Below are 21,763 nucleotides of genomic sequence, written 5' to 3'. Positions count from 1 at the left end.
AACTTTATAGAACTGTTTTGAGATTATTTCAGGCCTTACGTAAATATATAGCGTAATAATAGCGCATAATAACACACACGGTGAAGTCGCTATGACAACTATTTCAACTTACAACCTATTTTTGTACTTATATAATAATTCTCCACTAACATTGCACATGTAAACACTTGATATAATTGATATCACATCATTTCTGAACTTACGATGGAACTGAGCGTCATATTTGCGCATACTTACACAGGGAGTGTTATTGCGATATCATTTGTTTCATCTTACACTAGTAATCAACTTATAAAATACCTTACTACTAACATTACAACATCTTCCACTGTATATAATTCCTATCACATACTTACTGACCAGAATGTGGGTGTACTCGTGACATCAATTATGACAACTTACAGTAATGTTCAACTTATACGTTTTATTCATGCTAACATTACACCCGTTTCCACTTTATTTCCTTGCTATCACATATTTACTGACCAGATTTACACAGTGGGTGTACTTTTGATAACAATTCTTTCCACTTACACTAACCACGTCACCATCGTCCCCTTCGTCAGGGTGGGGAGGTGAGGGTGGTGGGGGAGGTTGGGGAGGTGGAGAGCGGCGCCTCTCATCACTCGCACTTCTCTTCCCTCTCCCTTTTCCTTCCCTTTCTTTCCTTTCCCCACATCCTGGGGCTGTGGGGAGGAAGTTTGGGAATATTCAGGTGCGAAAGAAGTGCTGGGGAGTGACTCAACCTCCTCTCCCCTAGGCCTACTAGCACCACGTGCTCGTGCTGCCTCCCTCACACCACTTGCCCCATCACCCCGCACTACCCCCACACCACTCTCACTTTCACCCTGCGCTGCCGCCACAACACTTTCCCTTTCTCCCAGCAATCCCACCACACCACTTGCCACTTCCCCAGACAAAGTACTTTCACCATACCTTATGTGTCGTCTCGCCCCACCTTCTGATCCTCGTGGTGATATTTTCTCTTTTCCCAACCACGCGGCGATATCATGTCCTAGGCCTCCGTCATCCTCATCGTCCTCATCCTCGTCCTTATCAGATTCAGGATGGAGAGATAGCTTTGCACGTGGTTGGGGAGCAGGCTGGCCTTCCCTTGCCTTACGGTATGTCACATATCGCGTTTTTCGGGGCGAAGGGACCTCCTTATCACTGCTACTTATTTCTTCCTCTGGCTGGACGTAATCGCGATCCACCACATCATCATCGAGTGGAGAATCACTGTCTCCAGTGAAGGCTTCCAGGACGGATGCGATTTCCTCGTCTGAGAGACCTTTCCGCGCCATGTCTGACCTGGGTCACTGCTAGCAGGTGAGTGACCGAGACAAGGGCGAGCGCGGGTCACACGGGGTCTAGGACGCTGCCCGCCTGGCGGCAGGTAGGAGAGGCTTGGGTACCCGGGCGAAACGAAAATCTTGCGCGAATTTTGAAAATTGTGGAAATTATGAACCTTGCAATTGCAGGACGTTGAAGTACGTCCCCGGGATTAGCTGTGACAAAATGTGAGGACGTGGAAGTACGTCCCTGGGACGCCGCAGGTTAAGCTGACCACTTCTTTCTGTTCTTCTTCTACGTGTGCCCACTTTGCCTTGTGTTCTTCTAGTACATTACTCACCTTCTCCGTTTTATTAGTACTCTCTTCAAGTTTCCTCCTCAGTTCAACATTGTCCCTCTTCAAATTCTTAATCTCTTCATTGGCTGTTTCGTTGGACTGGATTAGACTCTGTATGGTGGTTTCCGTATTTCCTGACACATCCTTTATCACTAGATTCTCTACTTTTTTTTCGAGTTCACTAATCCTCATAATTAATGTTTTCACCAGGTCCATGACATTAGTATTAGCATCAAATCCTTGAAATTCCATTCCCTCATTGTTTACATTTTCGGCCATCTTTAACGTACCGGTAAAGTACCTAAACAGCTGTTACCGAATAAGCCACAAACATTCATGTATACTATTGCCAACAAATCTTTACATTTTTGGTAGTCTACCAACTTTCATTATTTTAAATTTAAAGAAAGACCCTAGGAGACAGGACAGACAAAATTCCTGGAACTACTCAAGGTTAGGAGCGATGCCTGGGACGACCTCTCTCTCCGGCGGTTCGTGTGTGTGTGTGTGTGTGTGTGTTTAGGATTATAATGCATATTGCAATGTGTGCTTGATGTCTATAAACAGCCAAAAAACCTCAGAACACTGCCAAAATTAGGAGGGGTACTGTACATATTGGTAGGGCTTTGCACACTGTATTGTTTGTTGTTGTTTATGCATTGTTTTCTTGGTGTTTAGGATTATGTTGCATATTGCAATGTGTGTTGTGATGTCTAAACACTGCAGAACACTGCCAAAATTAGGAGGGGTACTGTGCATATTTTTTTTTTTTTTTTTTTTTTTTATGAATGGATTTTTTTTTTTTAAGAGTTATATTACATATTGCAATGTGTGCTTTGATGTCTTGAAAACAACTGAAAAACCTCAGAACACTGCCAAAATTAGGAGGGGCACTGTACATATTGGTAGGGTTTTGCTTGTGTGTGTGTGTGTGTGTGTGTGTGTGTGTGTGTGTGTGTTTTTCATTGTTTTTTTTAGTGTTGAGGATTACAGTATATTTCATATTGTAGTATGTGTTTTGATGTCTTAAAACAGCCGAAAGACTGTAGAACACTGCCAGAGTTAGGAGGGATACTGTACATGTGGTATAGGTTGGGTTTGGGTTTAGGTAGGATATGGGTACTGTAGAGGATATTGCTCCATATCCATTCACTTTCCATATCCGGTCATGCCTTTGACTCAGTTATGACATAATCGAGGGATTGCTGTACTTACTGTTGTATGTATACCCAATAGGCTTACTGCAGAGACTTGAGGAAGATGTGAATGTCAACACATACATAGCAAAAGAGAAGCTGCCCAAAGAATTGTCAGCCAAACAAAGGCGCTTATCAACCCTGCAACGTGTTGCCGCCCAACCAGCCATGGGGCAACAGGAAATTGATTCAGTCAACAAACAGGTAATACAGTATTTCTTTTATATAACTTGTAGCCACTTTGGCTTGATGACATACTGTCCTCCCAATTCAGTTTTGATCCAGCAGGTTATTTCACTTGGGTTTCTTTCAGTTCTTTTGCTCTGATCCAATCTCTAGACAGTATGATGCATTTTTTATGTTGTTGTCCAATGCCATCTCGTAATATTGTTGTTTGTTTTGTTACTTTTGCCCCAGGCTTATCAGGACCTGAATGCAGTGGATTGCTGGCAGAAGTTGCTGTTTTTCTGTAATCCACTGTCCTCCATTTGGGGGATAGGAAGGAAGTTGAGGGATTTTTTGTAAGGTTATATCAGTGCTCCTGCATGAAGGCATCTCTCCTCAGCATCTGATGGAGTAGTACACCTGTCTATATGAACTGGATGACTTGGTTACCTCAGTGAGCTCATATAACATCCTACTTTGTATGCCCTTACCATATGTCACATAAACAAGAAATTTGCCTCTTTCATTCAGAGTGTATCTTTTGTATTAGATTCTTGATACAACTAGAAAATTTCATTCAGCTTAGGAGGAACGTCTTAGTAGTAAAAGGGATGATGAAGGCTTTATATAACCCCTCCAGTTTTAATAGTCTCTCTCTAAGTTGAATAAAATTCCCAGAATATAGTTGTAAGTCATTCTCTCATTCTCCATTCCGTCTGCATGGCCAGACCTTTTAAGGGCACTTCTAACACATTCCAGCACATCCATATGAGTGATGTGGAGGGAGAGGGGGCGATCAAGGATAAGATAGAGTGATGCAGTGGAGAGGTATGAGAATGAGGGTGGTGTGAGTTAGAGGGATGACAGCCTGAAGCTAAAAGACAGGGCGACATGGAGAAAATTTGTTCACTTCCTCCCCCTGTGGAATTAAGGCAACTGGCTATAAATAGATGGATAGATATAACAGGAATAATATAGGAAATGTGTCATGGGATTCAAGGAATTAATGATGTTTTTAATATAGAAAATATCAGACTGCATAAATCCTAGAGTATTAAATTGGCTCAGGAAAGATACATGTTCTGTGGGATTTTTGTACCAGTATATTCTCTCTACCACGTTGAGTACACCGCTTCCCGTTCGATCAGCGAAGTTAAGCAACGTTGGGTCTGGTTAGTACTTGGATGGGTGACCGCCTGGGAACACCAGATGCTGTTGGCATCCCTACGGCAAGTGGGGTTGATGGAGGATTAGTGCCCCTCCCTGTAAAACAATTAACTCTAAGCCCTTGGCCACCCTGTCTGGGATACATGGCATCTGGCAATGAATGAATGAATGAATATTCTCTCTCATGCAGATCCGTGCCCTGACAGCAGAGATCAATAATCTAAATGAGGCTCGCATGAAGGAAGTTGAAGAAGATGAGAGCCCTGAGAGCAAGGTGAGGGTATATTATAGGAAACCAGCGACCTATGGTTGTAAATACACTTACTTGTGAGATGCTTAATTATCTCTAGCATTAACATTCAATAAATTAGACCTCAGTTTGGGATAGTGATGTTGGTCAGTACCATATTTATTGTTTATTTATGGTAATGCCATTTCTTATAATTAGATATGGATGTCTGTAAATTTAAATTTTCAGCCTTTAAGCTTGACTTTGGTGAGCCCTGGTAATTCTGCAGTTAGTAGTAAGTTTTCAGAGATAACTATTTTACATTATCAGATCTAGTTTCATGAATGCAGCATTAGTAGTTTTTATAGATACTTTTCAGTAAGTCTTCATTATATACCACTTTGTACATTTTTTTTTTTTTTAATCTATTAAGTTTACAGTAAGTTGCAGATAAATAACCTGTTGAAGTTCTGTTCTTACTTGTCAAGCTACTTTGCCAGCTCATCCAGTTACAGTACTAGTACTCTACTGTACCAGTTAAATGAAATAAGTTGTGATATTTTGAAAAACACAACATAGAATGAGGTACTCTACTGTACCAGTTAAATGGAATAAGTTGTGATATTTTGAAAAACACGACATATAATGAAGACTGTCTGTATACTATCCAGCATTGACTGTAGTTGCTGTATGTTAATTACACAGTAAGTGGTGGCATCCAGCATTAATACTATTTCCTCTTCTTCAGGTTGGGAAGCTATCTTTTTTCCGCCAGAATGCTGCAATCATAGCCCGGAAGAAGGAACAGACAGCTGAGCGCCTGAATGACTTAAGAGGGGAGCTAAATACACTGCAGGAAGATATGAGGGTCAGTTGAGTGCTGTATTGTACAATGTGTCTTACTATCCCTGTCATGGTCAGGACAACTCTAGTTTTCTATTCCAGCTAATGGTAGATGATTCTGTTTTGCTGAGAGTTAGTCACAGGAGCCTGAGTGTTAATACTTGCACCTGTAAAGGCTGAATCACACTATTCATCATGCTACCATTGCATCACTTCTTGTCACTGTAATGTCAATAATTCTTTCTTGTGATTGAATGGACACGATCACACAAAACTGTTCGCCTCTGTCATGTACCCGGCATGAATCAGTTCCATCCTGGCACAGTTTCTCGGGAAGCTTACTTTGACGTGACGTGACAGTGCTGAGCCTAACCATTGCTGGGACATTACTGATAGTGTGAAATTATATGACGTGACAGTGCTGAGCCTAACCATTGCAGAGACATTGCTGATAGTGTGAAATTTATGTGCCATATAGGAGGTACAGCAACAGCATGTTTAAGGAAAAAATATGAAATTGTATAGAAGAGCTAAACAAACCAAGTAAAAACACTTTAGTTTTAATGTTCTGTGATTCAGGTATTGGAATCAAGACATTGTTGTCCATTTTTAATGTACCAGAGCAATCAGGAAAAAATTTGTCTTGAGAAGTTAGTGCTAAACTAATTCCAAGATAACTACAAAATCAGAAGGGCTACTATATATATATATATATATATATATATATATATATATATAATCTCCAGTTTACACTCATTTCACAAAATGACTGTTTTCACAAAGTGCTTGTAAAATACACAAACCCACCTGGTTCAAACTCTGTAAAGAAGAAGAAGGATAGCCAAAAGTAGTTTGTATTATTTAAATGTGGCTGTGGTACAGATTTTCACTATTTTAGGTCTTATATTCAGTATATAATAGTGATGCTACTGACCAGTGAATAGTACTGAACTGAGATATAGAAAGGTGAGTGTGCATTTGTATGAATATGACTATATCAAGCTAAAGTTGTAGTGGGTGTTGATTAGGAGTCAAAAACTTTTTTTTTTTTTTTTTCCTTAGACTGGCTCTTCCAAAATTAGGGTGCATCTTATGTAGCGCCTCAAAATATGGGTACATATGAGTGTGTTGTTCCAGATGACTTGTTAAATAACATGATGGTTAATGAATATAAGGAAAAGGTGATGCCCTGGAAAGTGACAATTTTAGAGGCATAAAGCTTTTGGACCAAATAATGAAGGTAATAGTGAGAGTCCTGGAAGGGATGGTAGGAGAAAGAGTAATATTGACTAGATGCAGTTTGGGTCTGTGCCAGGCAGAGGGACCACTGATGCACTGTTCATTGTCTGACAGTTTCAGGAAAAATATACCAGTAGACCCTTGCCAGTGGACCCCATTATAGCAGATGTCAAACTCAGTGGCCACTGTGAAGGCCACTGAACTTCCATGGGCAATAACAATGTCCATTAAATGGGGCACAGTGGGTCACAATACATGTGTTTCCCGTCCATTTTACTCCAGCCTGGTCTGAAATTGCCCTCATGTCATCATGATTACAGTTAGTGCTAGAATATGCTGTTGTACTCATTTATTTTCAAACCTGTGCTTGAAATGCTACCTCAGGGGATCATCGGATATAACAGACTGTAGGCTTTATTGAGTCAGGCTTCCCCCGTTAGTCCGTTTTAGTGGGGATCTACTGTATATTTACAGTATACAGTACAGTCATGTGCTGCGTAATGTCGTAACGCACAACGTCTTGGCTTTTAACGTCCAGAGACCCATAAAAAAAAAAAAAAATCCTAAGAATGGGATGTAGCAAGTGTATGCAGGCACAAAGCAGTGTTCCTTGGTGATAGCCAGCTGGCATCTGAAAACAAAGCAGTAGTGCTACCGGCCATACAATGTGCAGTACAGTAAAACCTCGATGTGTCAACGCTGTACAGTAAAACCTCAATATAACAGACTTCAATAGACTGGAATTCGTTTTTGTTGGAATTGAGGAGCCAACCGGAGTAAATTCTTTTATATCAGAATAAGTCCAAAGACAAAGGCAGGCCAGACTGCCTGACCACTTCAGCTATGTTCACTACAGTAAGGTAAGAAAAGACTTGTTTATCAGTGTACAGGACGTTATTATTACAGTATTTATAGTATACCATTCGATTATTATAGTGAATGTATAGTACAGTACAGTACTGCAGTGGTAGTGAAAAATATTTAAAAACCGTTGGTGCAATCTTGACTAATGTCTGATATGTCAGAAAAAGTCCAGGTTAGCAGGAGGAAGTCCAGATGTCGCTTTTATCGGAATTCTGCTTTTTCGGAATGGCTTGGACCCCATTTAGTCCATTAAAGTGAGGTTTTACTATTCATGCGTAACCAATAGAGATACACTGTAATGCTGTTCATATCTTCTTTATTTTTTCCCCAGCTTGCATAATAACAGGAAAAAATATACTAAAAAGCAATAAAAAGTTTACCAACAAGCAGTATAAAGTTTACCATGTAACAGTGTTATCAACACCAGCCACAGGCAGCTGCATCTAGTTGCATGTTTACTGCCAATTTCGAGTGTTCTTACGTATCCTTGCATCAGGTTTACATAACATTACATATTGTATTATTGTCTTAATTTAGGCATTTTATTCTGTACTGTACTTTAAAAGTACCGGTAATAAGCAGTACAATATATACCATATACAGTACGTGTATACAGTATATAGGCCATTTTTTCTCAGCTGGTGGGTTAGTTCTTCTACCAGCGCAGGGCTTGAGCGGCTGGCCGGGTGACTTTGGCCATTCAATTGGAAGGCAGATGGCCATTTTTGCTCAGCTAGTGGGTTAGGTTCATTTACCAGCGTGTGGGTCGAGAGGTCGGCCGGGTGACTTCAAGTATTCGGTAGGGAGGCAGATGGCCATTTTCGCCCAGCTGGTGGGTTAGGTTCGTTTACCAGCCCGCGGCTCAGGAGGCCAGCCAGGCGACTTTGACCATTCGGTGAGGAAGCAGACAGCCATTTTGCTTAGCTGGTGGATTAGGGTCTATTACCAGAATGTGGCCAGAGAGGCTGGCCGGCTGCCCAACCATATACAGTACTGTATACGGTATACAGTCCACAAGTTATGGTGGTTGCTTAATGTCCAGATCCTTTAACATCCTATTTTTTAGAATGTATTGTGGATGCAAAGCGGCTCATGGCTGTATGAAATAAGCGCAAGTTGCACTTTGTTGATTTGGAGAAGGCCTTTGACAGAGTGCCCAGGGAGGTGGTTAAGTGGGCAATGAGAAAGATTGGGATTGAGAAATGGTTGGTTAGAGTGGTTATCCAAAGGACAAGGGTGTCAGCACCCAGGTGTGAGTGAACTGAGGTTTGAGTGATGAATTATCCATGAACTTTTGTGTGTCTCTGGGATCAGTTTTAAACCTCTTTCGTTTATCATCATGCTTGAAGATTTCTTGCCTGACCTCAGACCCGGACTTCCATGGGAAGTGTTGTGTGCTGATGGCGTAGTGTTGATCTCTTTGGGTATCGGAGAAAAGATTTAGAATGTGAAGAGATGGAATGGGGTACAAAGGTTTGAGAATAAATGCAGATATAATAAAACTGATGACATCCAGGGCTGGTGGTGGTACTGTCAAAGCAGAAGAAATGTAGCCATGTGCAGTTTGCCACAAAGATGTAGGAAGTTATTCCGTCTTGGGCAATATTTGTGATTAAGTGAGTTCATTAGAGGGTCAGTGGTATGAGAGGTAGATTGCGAAATAATGCTGATTTCAAGTGTGTGGTGGTAAAGGGGGAGCATCCAGATATAGAGAAATGGGAAGGGACTGACCTTGCTGGAGAGTCTTCAGAGTGCGTAAAGGAATTTTGGTACTTGGGAGACATGATATGTGCTGGATCTGGGAATGGAGCTAGGTCTGTGGCATGAGTAATGAGTTCCTGGAAGAAGTTCAGGGAGCTTTTACGTCTAACATTGAGAGGGCTCTCCCCTCCTGCTATGAGGTCCTTTTACATGCAGTATGTGTTGTACTTTAGTGAGACCTGGGCAGTAAAGGAAGATGATATTTGTAGGCTCAAACAAAGATGATAATGATTAGGTGGATGTGTAGTCCTTCCTAGAATGACAGACCTGTAGGGATTAGGACTATGGAGAGTTGGGAAGGATGTCCTTGAATGTACAGTATTAGTGTTTTGATGAAAATGAGTAGATTGAGATGGTTTGGGCAAGTGGAGAGGATGCTGACAGCTTATTGCAAGGGTAAGAAGGGTAAATATTGATGGTGGAGTTGCAAGAAGCAGACTGAAAAAGACCTGGGAAGATGTCATAGAGTGTGACCTCATGGATAAAGAACTGAATGGAGAGACTGCTATAGATGTATGCAAGCATATTGGAACCATTATAAATGAAATGAAACAAGGTTAAGCATTTAATAGCAAAAAAGAATTGAATAAAAAAGGAGACATACAACAAGGACTTTTTGTATATGAATTCTTCATCACAAGTTGTCTTTTTTTTTTTTTTTTTTTTTTTTTTTTTTTTTAATAAGTTGTGGTACGTGGGGGCGCCTACCATCCACTCACTCTGTGTAGTGCTGCTCTTGGGTGTCTGCCCTTTCCACTCCTCCATCCTTCTTTTCTTCCATCCTCTTCTGTCTTTCTTTCCTTCATTCTTTCCTCATCCTTCTGCCCAAGGGTGACTTTACACATCTTCTTCTGTCTTTCTTTCCTTCATTCTTTCCTCTTCCTTCTGCCTGTGGATGACTGTACACTGAGTGACAACCCAGCATAGTAAATGGTTTCCTGTACACCAGGAAACCATTTACTGTGCTGGGTGGTAACCATATACTGTAACCAGATTTTGGTGCCTGGTGGTTTAGTGGGTAATTACGGCGCACCAGTCGGACTGAGCCATTGAAGGTTTATGTCCAAGGAGTGGTTGGGGTTTATTGCTCATGTAATTCCACTCAAGGATGAGTGAGGCTGGTCACTCTCATCTTAAATGTCAGGACCAACTTGCCTACCCCCGGGCTCTTAAGCTTCTCGTGGGGCAGCATAGGATTGGATGATGAATGAATGAAAAATGAATCAATAAGTCCACATTAAAATGCGGATAAATGTCTTGCTAGAGCTGCATTATTGTCAGTAAGGTTTTTATGGCAACTTCTTCAGTTCTTAGTATTTTACCAGCCGTATGAAACAGTTGAATTACACTGTTTTAAAACATGTCCCCAACATATAGCAAGGACTTCTGTGTATATTGTTTACAGAAGAAGCAGGACCAGTAAAAGCAGTTTTTCACCAGAGCAGGTTTGCAAGGGGAAGAGAAATGTGCAGAGTTAAGTTTGTGTTGAGTTGTGGTTTGTATTTCATGTGTTAGCAGTGATTCATGCTACATTTCATGCCATAGCAGAGGCTTCATATACACTCAAACCTCAATTTAAGGGATCAGATGGGGAGGCAACTTGACCCTTACTTGAAAATTTCCCTTACTTGAAAATGTCCATTGTTTTACCACATATAAAGACAATCTTATTATGAAATGCAATGATTGTTTCACTTATCTTACATATTAATATGATTATGAATATTATTTTATGGGTACTGTATAAAGGAACATATTAATGTTTATAACCTAGACATTATGTATCATTTTTTAATGGTCTTGTCCATTTGTCAGGTATCATATGGAGTCCCTTAAATCCGAAATCCCTTAAATGGAGGTCCCTCAAATTGAGGTTTGAGTGTGTGTCATGTACACTTCCTTACCAAATTTATTGCAGATGGAATTTTGTATGCAGAAACAAGAAATGTTGAGGCAGTTATCAAGTGAACAAAATCTGTGTGGGGAAAAATCAATGTACAGGGGTAAAAGTGTGTGAAGCTTTGGTTTTTATTGTGTTTTAGTTGAGGCAATATGCAGAGTGTACTTCTTTAAAAACCAGATTTCTTGTATTTTGTTTACAGGAGAAGCAAGAACAGTTGAAGCAGTTTTCAGGTGAACAGATCTTGCGAGGGGAAGAGTTCAAGAGATACGTCAACAAGCTCAGAGGCAAGAGTTCAGTATACAAGATGAAACGAGCTGAGTTGAGTGAGCTAAGGGCTGAGTATGGAATCCTGAGCAGAACACAAGAGATACTGCAAGCTAAAGATGCACAGATCTTGGAGCAGCTGGTAGGTTTGATTGTTTGGAATTCTTTACAATGTACTTTTATCTTCCACAAATCCCACTGACATATCATGAAAATTATTATTCTTGTTCAGTCACACCAGTCCTGCATAAGACAGCCATGGCATGTGTTCATTGTGTAGTGGGTATTAGTGCGAAGATGGTGACATGTGAAGGTGTTTGGCACACAGGAAGGATTTCTAAGTCTGAGAGAACAAATCATTATGTCTGTACTGTTAGACATAAAAAAAAAAAAAATGAAAGAAAAGCATTCAGGAGCTGAATGCTAATCACCTACCAGAATGTGCTGTTGGCCAAGTCCAAGATTTTGGCCGTATCTTGATACCCTGGAGGTTTCATGTTGATAGCTGCTGCCGTTCATGAGATATAATGGTGATAAAACCTATTTGCCCTTTGTGCCCCTTGGCAGCCATTTTGGTGACCTTGATCTTGACCCCAAGTGCCCATTATGAACTTGACCAAGATTATGACTGTATCTTTATACCCTGAAGGTTTCATGCTGATAGCTCAAGCTGTTCATGAGATAGAATGAGAATACACACGCACACACACACACACACACAGGCAGGCAGAAATGTTATCGCTTCCCCTTCTAAAGGCTGGCGATCATAAAAGCATGCGAAAAGAGAGCTGGACAGTTTGCAAGTAAGAAAGCTTGGAGTGGAAGAATAATGTCTGAGAGAGCAAAATGGATATGTAAGAACAGAGCAGCGTGGAGACTTAGTCTCCAGAGCCATCCCCTGGGAGGAGTTCCCAGGAGGAAGCAAGGTCTATAACCACCAGCTGATTTTATTGATTCAGTCATTCAACAGTCAATCCTATGTTGCCCCATGAGGAGCGTAGGAGCCCGGGGCTAGGCAGGTTGTTCCTGACATTTAAGATGAGAGTGACCAGCCTCACTCATCCCTGAGTGGCATTATGTGAGCAATAAACCCCAACCATCCCTTTGATATAAACCTTCGCCGGCTGAATCCGATTGGAACTCCATAATTACCCACTAAACGACCAGGTGCCAAGATATGGTTATATGGTTACCACCCAGCGTAGTAAATGGTTTCGTGGTGTACAGGAAACCATTTGGCTTGTCACTCAGTGTAGTCACCCATAGGCAGAAGGAAGAGGAAAGAATGAAGGAAAGAAAGACAGAAGAGGGAATGTAAAGTCACCCATTGGCAGAAGGACGAGGAAAGAATGAAGGAAAGAAAAACAGAAGAGGATGGAAGGAAAGAAGGATGGAGGAGGGGAAAGGCAGACACCGAAGAGCAGCACTACATCGAGAGGGTGGATTGATATAGTGAAAATCATATTCAACGGGTGAAGAAGGACTGCCAGATTATTGTAATATTTTCAGGAAGAAATTAACATACTTTATTTAAAAGTTATGTATTTAAAGCTGTTGATAAATTTCGTAGCAGATGGTCATATTGTTGCTCTTGTTGCATCTGAACTGTAGGTAGTTGTTTTGCATACAGTACTTTTAGAATTCAACAATAATTGCTTAAACCATTTTCTTGTACAGGTATATTTGTGTTACCTCTAGAAGACTATTAAGCTTGGATAAACCATCTATACTAATAACTAGAGTCAATCTCCAATAATGTCTACATAGCCTGATTACTCTCTCTAAACCAAATAAAATTGTCTGAAAGTAGTCATCATTATCATCATCATCATCCAGACCTCCTTTCCCACCCTAGGGAAGGGTGAGGAGTAGCAGCGCCCAGTTCAATGGGCCATGCTTCCATTCACTTATCATTCAAGCCCCTGGAATCCTGGCTCTATTTGATATGCCAAAAACTTTCACCACAGTCTGTAGTTTTACATAAATGTATCTGATAGAGGCAATCCGAATGTTGTCACATTAATAATGGGTGCCAAATCCCTGAACATGCACTTCTCACAACATTCATCTAACCAGCTGTCTCTTGTCACTCCCATAGCCTAACCAACCTCCATACCTCTCTTCCTCACACACTCATTCACCATATCCCTCCACCTTCTCTTTGGTCTGCCTCACCTCCTCCCTTCTTCAGATTTGCTCAGATACACCTTTTTCACCACTCTAATGATGTCCATTCTCTCCGCTTGACCATACCATCTCAGTACATTGTCTTTGATTCTGATGTCCACAGCCTTTCTTACTCCGCAGCTTTCATGAATCACTTTAATTCATATCCTATCCACTCCCCGTACTCCACATACTGTACATACCTCAGCAGTCCCATTTCCACTGCCCTTACTCTTGAATTTTTATTTTCATTCTGCACCATAGTCTCACATCCATATGTTGAAGTTGGCACAACACTCGAGCCTCTGTCTCCTATTAGTCCCTTCATAGCACCAGCTACTTTCCTTCCATGTGCCACTCTCTTGTACCCTTTTTTTGCACATTTTCCTCTCTTTTCTATAACTGTACCCAGGTATTTTGAATTTTGCTACCTATTCCAGCCTCTCTTCATTTGCTGTAACATCATACTGAGAGTCACCTTCTCTCTCAGTAACCATCACTTTACTCCTTTCTACATTTACTCTCAAGGCATGATGCTCACAGACATCAGCAAAACTCTGCACTACTCTGCCAAGTCAGAAGGTAGTAATAATGAAGTAGAAAGTATATATCATTTGACTGAAGGAGTCAAAATTTATCATTGTAGAATGCCATGGAGGTCCAAATGGGAGTGGCAGGTTTCCGTGAAGCTCAAGAAACAATGGAAAAAGTGTCCTCCATGAAGGCTGAAGTTGATGAACGGAAAGGCCAGACACTGGAAGAGATGTCAGGGATGGTGATGGAATTAAATCACAAAATTGCAGAGAGAAAAGCACGTTTGGCCCCAATCATCAAAGGTGAGAAGTGTATGCTTAGTGAATGTTTATTTTCATCCATGGCTACGTAAATGAGGGACAGTATGTGTACTGATATTTCACCTCTGCCATTTCTTACACTCCTTAGTAGCTAATATTCCTGATCTGAGGAAGGCTTGATGTGTTTCTGTGCTCATAGATGATTTCTTTGAAATGATACATCAGGGAGGAAAATGGTTGGCCATGCCCTAAGTGTGAAGTAGAGTTAGTAGATTACTTGCTCTAAGTGTGAAGGAGATCCAGAAGTAATAGATGAACAGTGATAACACCCCAGAATTGTCCCAGTGATTTTGTGATGGACAAAATATCAAAACAGATTTTGAAATTTAGAAATGCTGAAAATTCATTATAATATGTACGGAATGTTTTTGTTAATGAAATAAAGGTAATATTTCAAAGGTTTGAGTGACTTATGAATAACTGTGTGGCCCAGTTCACTGTGCACACTGTACTGTACAGTACGTACTTTGTGCTTTCTTTCTTTGTGTTTCAATTATGCTGTGTCTTATCTCTTATATGGGAGTTAAGGTTGAAAAGATTATGATGAAGATGATGCTGAGTTATTGTTGTTGTTGTTTTGCCACACAGGTATTCATGAAACTGAAGTTAGATCTACCATAATTATATGCAAACATCTCTCACTCATACCCCTCTATATATATATATATATATATATATATATATATATATATATATATTTATATATTTAGGAGAGAGAGAGAGAGAGAGTGTGTGTGTGTGTGTGTGTGTGTGTGTGTGTGTGTGTGTGTGTGTGTGTGTGTGTGTGTGTGTGTGTGTGTGTGTGTGTTTGCTTGCCTAATTGTTCTTACCTAATTGTATCTTTACAGGAATGAGTCAAGCTCCTTCCGTCCTGTGTATTAAACCATTTTATCATGCATATCCTTAATTTTATGAAGTGTTTTGGCACACAATTTCATTAGGTAGCACATTCCACTGATCAGTTGTCCTGTTTGGGAAACTGAATTTCCTTATGTCCTCATCACCTCTCTTTTTGTGTAGTTTTTTGCAGTGTCCTCTTGCTGATGCTTCCCCATAGGTTATATACTCATTTATTTCTATTTTCTCTTTCCCTGAGATGCATTTATATAACATAATCATGTCTTATCTTTTCCTTCTCTCCTGTAGTGTTCATAGATTCAGTTTTTCTAGTCTTTCTTCGTAGCTTAGATCCCTTAAGCTTGTTACCCATCTTGTAGTGGCCCCTTATACTTTTCCAATCTTATGTGTGTTTTTTGAGATGAGGATGCCAAACTACTGATGCATGCTCCAGGGTTGGTCTGATGAATGATGTTATTATCTTTCTCAGCATGTCTTCATTTATATATGTGAATGCTATTCTCATATCAGCAAGCAGTGTATACATGTTACGTACCTTTTCACTGATGTGGTCAGCCGAAGATAGTCTGTTATTGATAATAACTCCTCGGGCCTTTTCCCTTTTTGATATATGTAGGGTTGAACTTCCCAACGTATAATCCCAGTCTGGTCCTTTTTTACTTTTGCCAAACTTAATTACCTGACACTTGTCCACATTAAATTCCATTTGCCATTTATTGCTCCATTCATGAAGTTTATTTAAATTTTTTATAGCTCTCTGCAAGAATCTGTGTTAGTAATTCTCTTTCGTATTTTTGTATCATCAGCAAACATATTCAAATAGCTTCCATTTTCAGTGTTTCTGTCTGTGTCATTTATATATACTAAAAATATAATTGGTACCAGCTCTGATCCTTGTGGAACTCTGCTAGTCACTTCCCTCCATGATGAGTAATTACCCCTTAGTACTATTCTCATTTCCCTTTTTCTGAGAAAATCTTGCGTGCAACAGAACAGATTACCTTGGATTCCTCCTTGATGATACAGTTTCCATAAAAGTCTTTGGTGCTGTGCTGTGTCAGATGCTTTCTTTAAATCTAAATAGATACTGTCCACCCATCCTTCTCTTTTCTTTAATGTTTCTGCAACTCTATCATAGTAGCTTAAAAGATTTGTAACTCGTGATTTACTCTTTCTAAAACCAAATGGCCTTTGTTTACATACTGTGTTCTAGATGGTTTATCCAAACTTTTTTTATCAGCTTTTCTAATATCTTACAACACTGCTCAGTAATATTGATTGATAGTTGAGTGGATTCTGTCTGTTCCTTTCCATGAATAGGGGAACAATGTTTGCTTTCTTCCGGAAATTAAGTAGTTTAACTTGACCTAAGGATTCCTTGAATATTAAATATAATGGTCCGCTTAACTCTTCTGCACATGCATGTATCACCCAGCCTGAAAATTTGTCAGGACCATTTGCTTTTCCCTTGTCTAATTTACGTAACTCTTCCTGTACTTCTTTTTTCGATATCGGTATATCTGGTAATACGTGTGGGCATGCATGTTCCATGTCATCTCTCTCAAAATTATTTTCTTCTGTAAAAACTGATCGGAAATTTTTATTTAGTGCTTTACAAATATAGTAGAACCTCTTTGGTCCGGACCCCTTTGATCCGGATTTCTGTTAATTCAGACAAAATTTAAAAATAATAAGCTCCAAAAATATGTTGAAAGTAATTCTAAAGTCATTTTCAGTATCGGCGCGGAAAGCGATCGTCATTCGTTTAGTCTCGGATCACTCTAGGTCGCAACATGGGCGCCTGTTTAAACACACGCTAGCATTCGTTCCATCAACTAGTTCACCAACCATTTATATTTTTATGCTGTATTTCAAAAGTTAATCCTCCTTACCATGCCCCTTAATGCAAGTGTAGCTTCTGCATTGAATAAAGGTGTTAAAATGAAGCATGTAACACTAAGTATTGCAGATAGAGTGAAAATACTGGATAAACTAGAGGCTGGTGTTCCTCCAGGAAAACTCGTGAACGAGTTTGGTATCGCCAAACAAACTGTGTCGGACATCAAGAAAAACAAAGATAAAATTAGACAGTTTGCTTTAAATTTTGATGTTACAAACAGTGACTGTGGTGAAAATAACAGAAAAACTCTAAAAATGCCACATATGTTAATAATTAACAAACATACCATATGTAGATAGTTTCTGGTATGAACTGGAGATTACCCTGATGATCATGACAATCTGCTAATTCGGACAACCCTTCCCCCCATATAGTCCGAATGAGAGAGATTCTGCTGTATTACTTTCTTGTGTATAGATGATCCCCTCATCTGTAATGGACTGTATTTTATCTTTAACTTTGGTTTTGCTTCGGATGTAGCTGTAAAACGGCTTTTGTTGATCACTACTTTTAATTTTAGTGTCTTCCTCAAACTGTCTATGAGCTTCTTTCCATATCCTTGTATAATTGTTCCTTGCCAATTTATATTTGTTACATGCCCTCTCACTGTTGAGTCTTATGTATCTATTCCACAGCAAATCTCTTTTTTCTTTTTCTTTTCTTACATTCTGTATTAAAACATTTCTTTATTTTCATTTGTTTATTTGTGTTGAAGGATGTAATTTTGGACTTGTATTTCATAAAATTCCCAGAATTTTCTATATATAACATTTAAATCTTGTCCTCTAAGCTTCTTTTCCCAATCTGTTTCTAAGAAGTACTTACTTAGGTCATGGTAGTTGCCCTTTTTGTAGTTTGGGCCCTTGTTGTAACTCTCATTACTATTTACTGTGTCATATGTAGTCCTGATGTTGCAGTTTAATACTGCATGGTCACTTTTGCTGAATGGAGGGTGATACATTATATTGTCAATATAATTCTCTAGCCTAGTAAAGATAAGATGTAGTACTGATGGATCATCAGGTCCTCATTTTCTGGTGTTTTCCTTTACATGTTGTGTTAGGAAAAACTTCTGCACAAGATCCAGGAGCTTTTGATCCCAACATCTTTCATGGCTTCGGACATCTAGAGTATCCCAATTTATATTTGTATTGAAATCTCCAGTTTATATAATCCTTTCAGATTTGTCTTCCATTCTATGTAGTAATGCTCATAAACTCTGAATTGTACTTTCTGTCAGGTCTTCCTATTCGCCTCTTTCCCAAGTGTATATTTTGAGTGCATGTATAAATTTGCCACAGTTACTTTCCCTTCAGATTTGTATTACTTGTGCAATCAGTTCTACTTATGAGGGTATATCTAGTTCTATTTCTTTGACTTGTAGATTTTTCTTTGTTAATATTATAATTCGTCCTCCTCTTCTTAAATTTCTGTCTCCTCACCGTATATTGTATTCCTCTAAGTTTAGGGTATCATTTGATGTCTTTGGAGTTAATTTTGTTTCAGTTAGGCAGATAATATGTGGTCCTTTTCTTTGGTATAGGCTTTCATCTCCAGTAATTTAGATGCAATTCCATCTACTTTGAGTACATCAAATTAATCATCTTGTTTACATATTTGCCATAGCTTGAGTCTACTATCTTCCTTCATTTTATTCCCTGGTGGTTATGTACCACTTTCATACCTGCAATCCAATTACTGTATTATTTTTTTTATTTACTCTTTTCTTCTGATCTTTCCTTGTTCTTTGTTTTTGCGTCCTCCCTCTTCTCCTTTAGTAGTCCCCATTCGTCTTTAGTTAGGCATCTCTTTATCCATACTTTATTAAATTTCTCTTTTTGCAAGAGTTTGCAGGCATTTTTTTAATATTTCCTCTTCGGTGTTTATACTCTGAAAGGTTACTTTCAGAGGCCTTGACTTTTTTATCTCATATTTCCCAAGCCTTTTATGTTCATCTATATCTTTATCAGAGATATTCTCTAATACTTGCTTCAATATGTTCATTATTTCCATCTCCTTTTTGTCTCTTTAGATTTTTTTTTTATTCTTCACCAGTGCCACTGATTACTATAGATTTGTTAATCTTTACTGCTTCCCTGACTAGTTTTGGGTTGTTTTTTATGATTTTTTCACCTCCTTTCCCATGCTTTTTTCTTCTACCTTTGTTTCTAAATCATTCTTTACTTTCACCTTTGCAGCGTATGTAGTTTGTACCTCATCATTGCAGTTTCTCACCATTTCATATACCTGTGTTATTTTCTCTTCAGTATTATTATGGTACTTTGATTTATCAGACTGCATGCATGCCTGATTTTCTCCGTATCATTTTTTAAATCATCCATAATACTCTCATGCTCATGGTTGACAACTGTACATCCCATTTCACTAGCCTTCATTCTCAGTGAATTTGCCTCAGCTGATAGTTTATCTATTGTTGTGGCTTTTCTGTTTAGTTCCTTTATTAATTCTTCATTTTTTTTCCTTCTGTTTGCATAGCTCCTTCTTAATTTCATCAGTTCCATTTGAAAAGTTCTCTCTAGTCTATTGACTTTGTATCATCATCATTCATCATCCAATCCTACATTGCCCCCACGAAGAGCGTAGGAGCCCGGGGCTTTAAACTAATTGTAAGTTTCCTTTTCAACCAGGTCTGGGTAGAAGTCAACATCCTGTTAGTTCATCTGTTGTTGTAGCTTTTCTGTTTAGTTCCTTTATTAATTCTTCATTTTTTCCCTCTGTTTGTGTAGCTCCATTTTAATTTCATCGATTTCTGTTTGAAAAGTTCTCTCTAGTCTATTGACTTTTTCGAGTAACTGATTGTAAATTTCCTTTTCAACCAGGTCAAGGTGGAAGTCATTGTCCTGTTCTTTGCCTTAGTCTCATCTCTTAGCACCTTCTAAAGGCCCCTTTCCAAATAATGAATCCATCTTAAAGAAAAGTTAATCTCTATTTACAGTTGTTGCATCACTGTCGTCTGCATGCCTTGGTGTTATCTAGCTGACGTAAGGAAACTCAGCACATTCCTGGACACTGAATTATAGATGTTTACTTATTTTAGGCAACACATATTTGCCATCAGCTACTTGTTTTACTATGCTGGATCATCACTTAATTTAGCCTAAACAAACTTGACCCACAGAAAGATATAACTTAGGTATTCCTAGTGCGGAGCTCAGTGATATATGTCCGACTCGTTTGCTGTCTCTCTCTAGTGTTTTTTTTTTTTGTGTGTGTGTGTGTGTGTGTGTGTGTGTGTGTGTGTGTGTGTGTGTGTGTGTGTGTAGTGTGTGTGTGTGTGTGTGTGTGTGTGTGTGTGTGTGTGTGTGTGTGTGTGTGTGTGTGTGTGTGTGTGTGTGTGTGTGTGTGTGTGTGTGTGTGTGTACACTTGAATACTTTAGAAAAGTTTTTTTCAGGAACTGTATCCCACCACTTCATTACAGGCACCCCTCTCTTGAGAGTTTCATGTTAACATTATTTCAATTTAACATTACCTGTTATTTACACCTTTTTATATTCTCTTCCACTTCACGGACAACGGTAGCTGAGTCTTTCTTGGTACCCCTGCTCTAACTTACTGTGTTGTATGTGGTATGTAATGTACAGTGTAGCCAAAATTGGGTACCCTTTAATGATAGGTGAATGGATGTATAATGACATCATGGAATGTGGGAAGTTTGACGGGTAGAGCAAGGGAAGTAGCTGAGACACTGAGTAGGAAGTGGGTGGATATTGGATGTGTGCAAGAAGTCAGATATAGGGGAGGATCAGCCTTAATGATTTCTGGGAGGTATTGTCATCACAAGTTATTTTGGTAACGTAGTACAGATGGATATGGTTCTGTGGGTGTGTTGGTAAAGGAGAAATGGATGGAATATGTAATGAATGTAATGTGAGTAAGTGAAAGGATAATAGTAGTGAATATTTTGTTCAGTGGGATATTGTTTTCATTTAAATTGGCATATGCTTCACAGGCAGGCTTGGATGATGTAGAGAAGGATGGATTCTGGGATGACTTATACGTGTAGTAAGTAATAAGGGGGATAATGAGATTGTAGTTTTGGGAGGAGACTTGAATGGTCATGTAGGTGAAGCAGCTCAAGGAAATGAAGGAGTACATATGGGATGTGCATATGGTACAAGAAATAAAGAAGGGGAAAGGATGCTTGAGGTTGGAGAGGCAATGAACATGATTGTGTGCAACACACATTTTTGGGAGAGTAAGTTGATTGCATATGAGTCTGGGAGAAATAGCAGGCAAATGGACTATTTCCTGGTCAGGAGAGCTGAGGTTAGTGAGGGACGTTAAAGTTATAGGGAGCGAGGACTGTGTGTAGCAACACAAGTTATTGATATGTGACATGGTGCTTAAGGAACTGGTGATGAAAAAGAGGAGCTATGCTCCTAGGAGGAAAGTATGGGAGTTGAAAAACCAAGCAGTAAGAGATGCCGTCTATAGCGAGATGAATAGATTGGTGGCTAAACAGGGAGCCGTTGACAGAAGTGTTAATGAAGAGTACGGAGCTCTAAAGAACAACCTCCTGAGTTACTGATTCAGTGTGTGGAAGGACAAGGGGCCCCCCCCAAGACATAAAGTAACTTGGTGGTGGGATGAGGGTGAAGAACCTGCAGTTACGGAGAAAAGAAGGCATTCCCAGGAATGGAAAAAGGGTGGTGACAAAGAGGCTGCCAAGTGTAGGGCTAGTAAAGAGGCTTACAGGGCAAAG

At 39.5% G+C, this 21,763-nt stretch overlaps 1 protein-coding gene and 1 pseudogene across 1 annotated transcript in view; both read left to right on the top strand.

Moving 5' to 3' along the window:
- The window catches only part of LOC145403989 (intraflagellar transport protein 81 homolog), a 49,933-nt gene that overhangs the window by 18,798 nt on the left and 9,372 nt on the right, over positions 1-21,763 (top strand). The window contains exons 7-11 of the mRNA XM_080275591.1: positions 2,867-3,030; positions 4,349-4,432; positions 5,136-5,255; positions 11,197-11,403; positions 14,074-14,263. Coding sequence (XP_080131717.1) covers positions 2,867-3,030; positions 4,349-4,432; positions 5,136-5,255; positions 11,197-11,403; positions 14,074-14,263 — 765 coding nt within the window. The remainder of the gene's footprint in view (positions 1-2,866; positions 3,031-4,348; positions 4,433-5,135; positions 5,256-11,196; positions 11,404-14,073; positions 14,264-21,763) is intronic.
- Positions 4,094-4,212, top strand: LOC145404177 (5S ribosomal RNA; annotated as a pseudogene).

The sequence above is a fragment of the Coenobita brevimanus genome, chromosome 62 (genome assembly GCF_032717465.1).
Source record: "Coenobita brevimanus isolate Jiangsu-jjx chromosome 62, ASM3271746v2, whole genome shotgun sequence".
NCBI lineage: Eukaryota > Metazoa > Arthropoda > Malacostraca > Decapoda > Coenobitidae > Coenobita > Coenobita brevimanus.
Note: the sequence above shows the minus strand (reverse complement) of the source record. Positions and strands in the feature narration are given on the sequence as shown.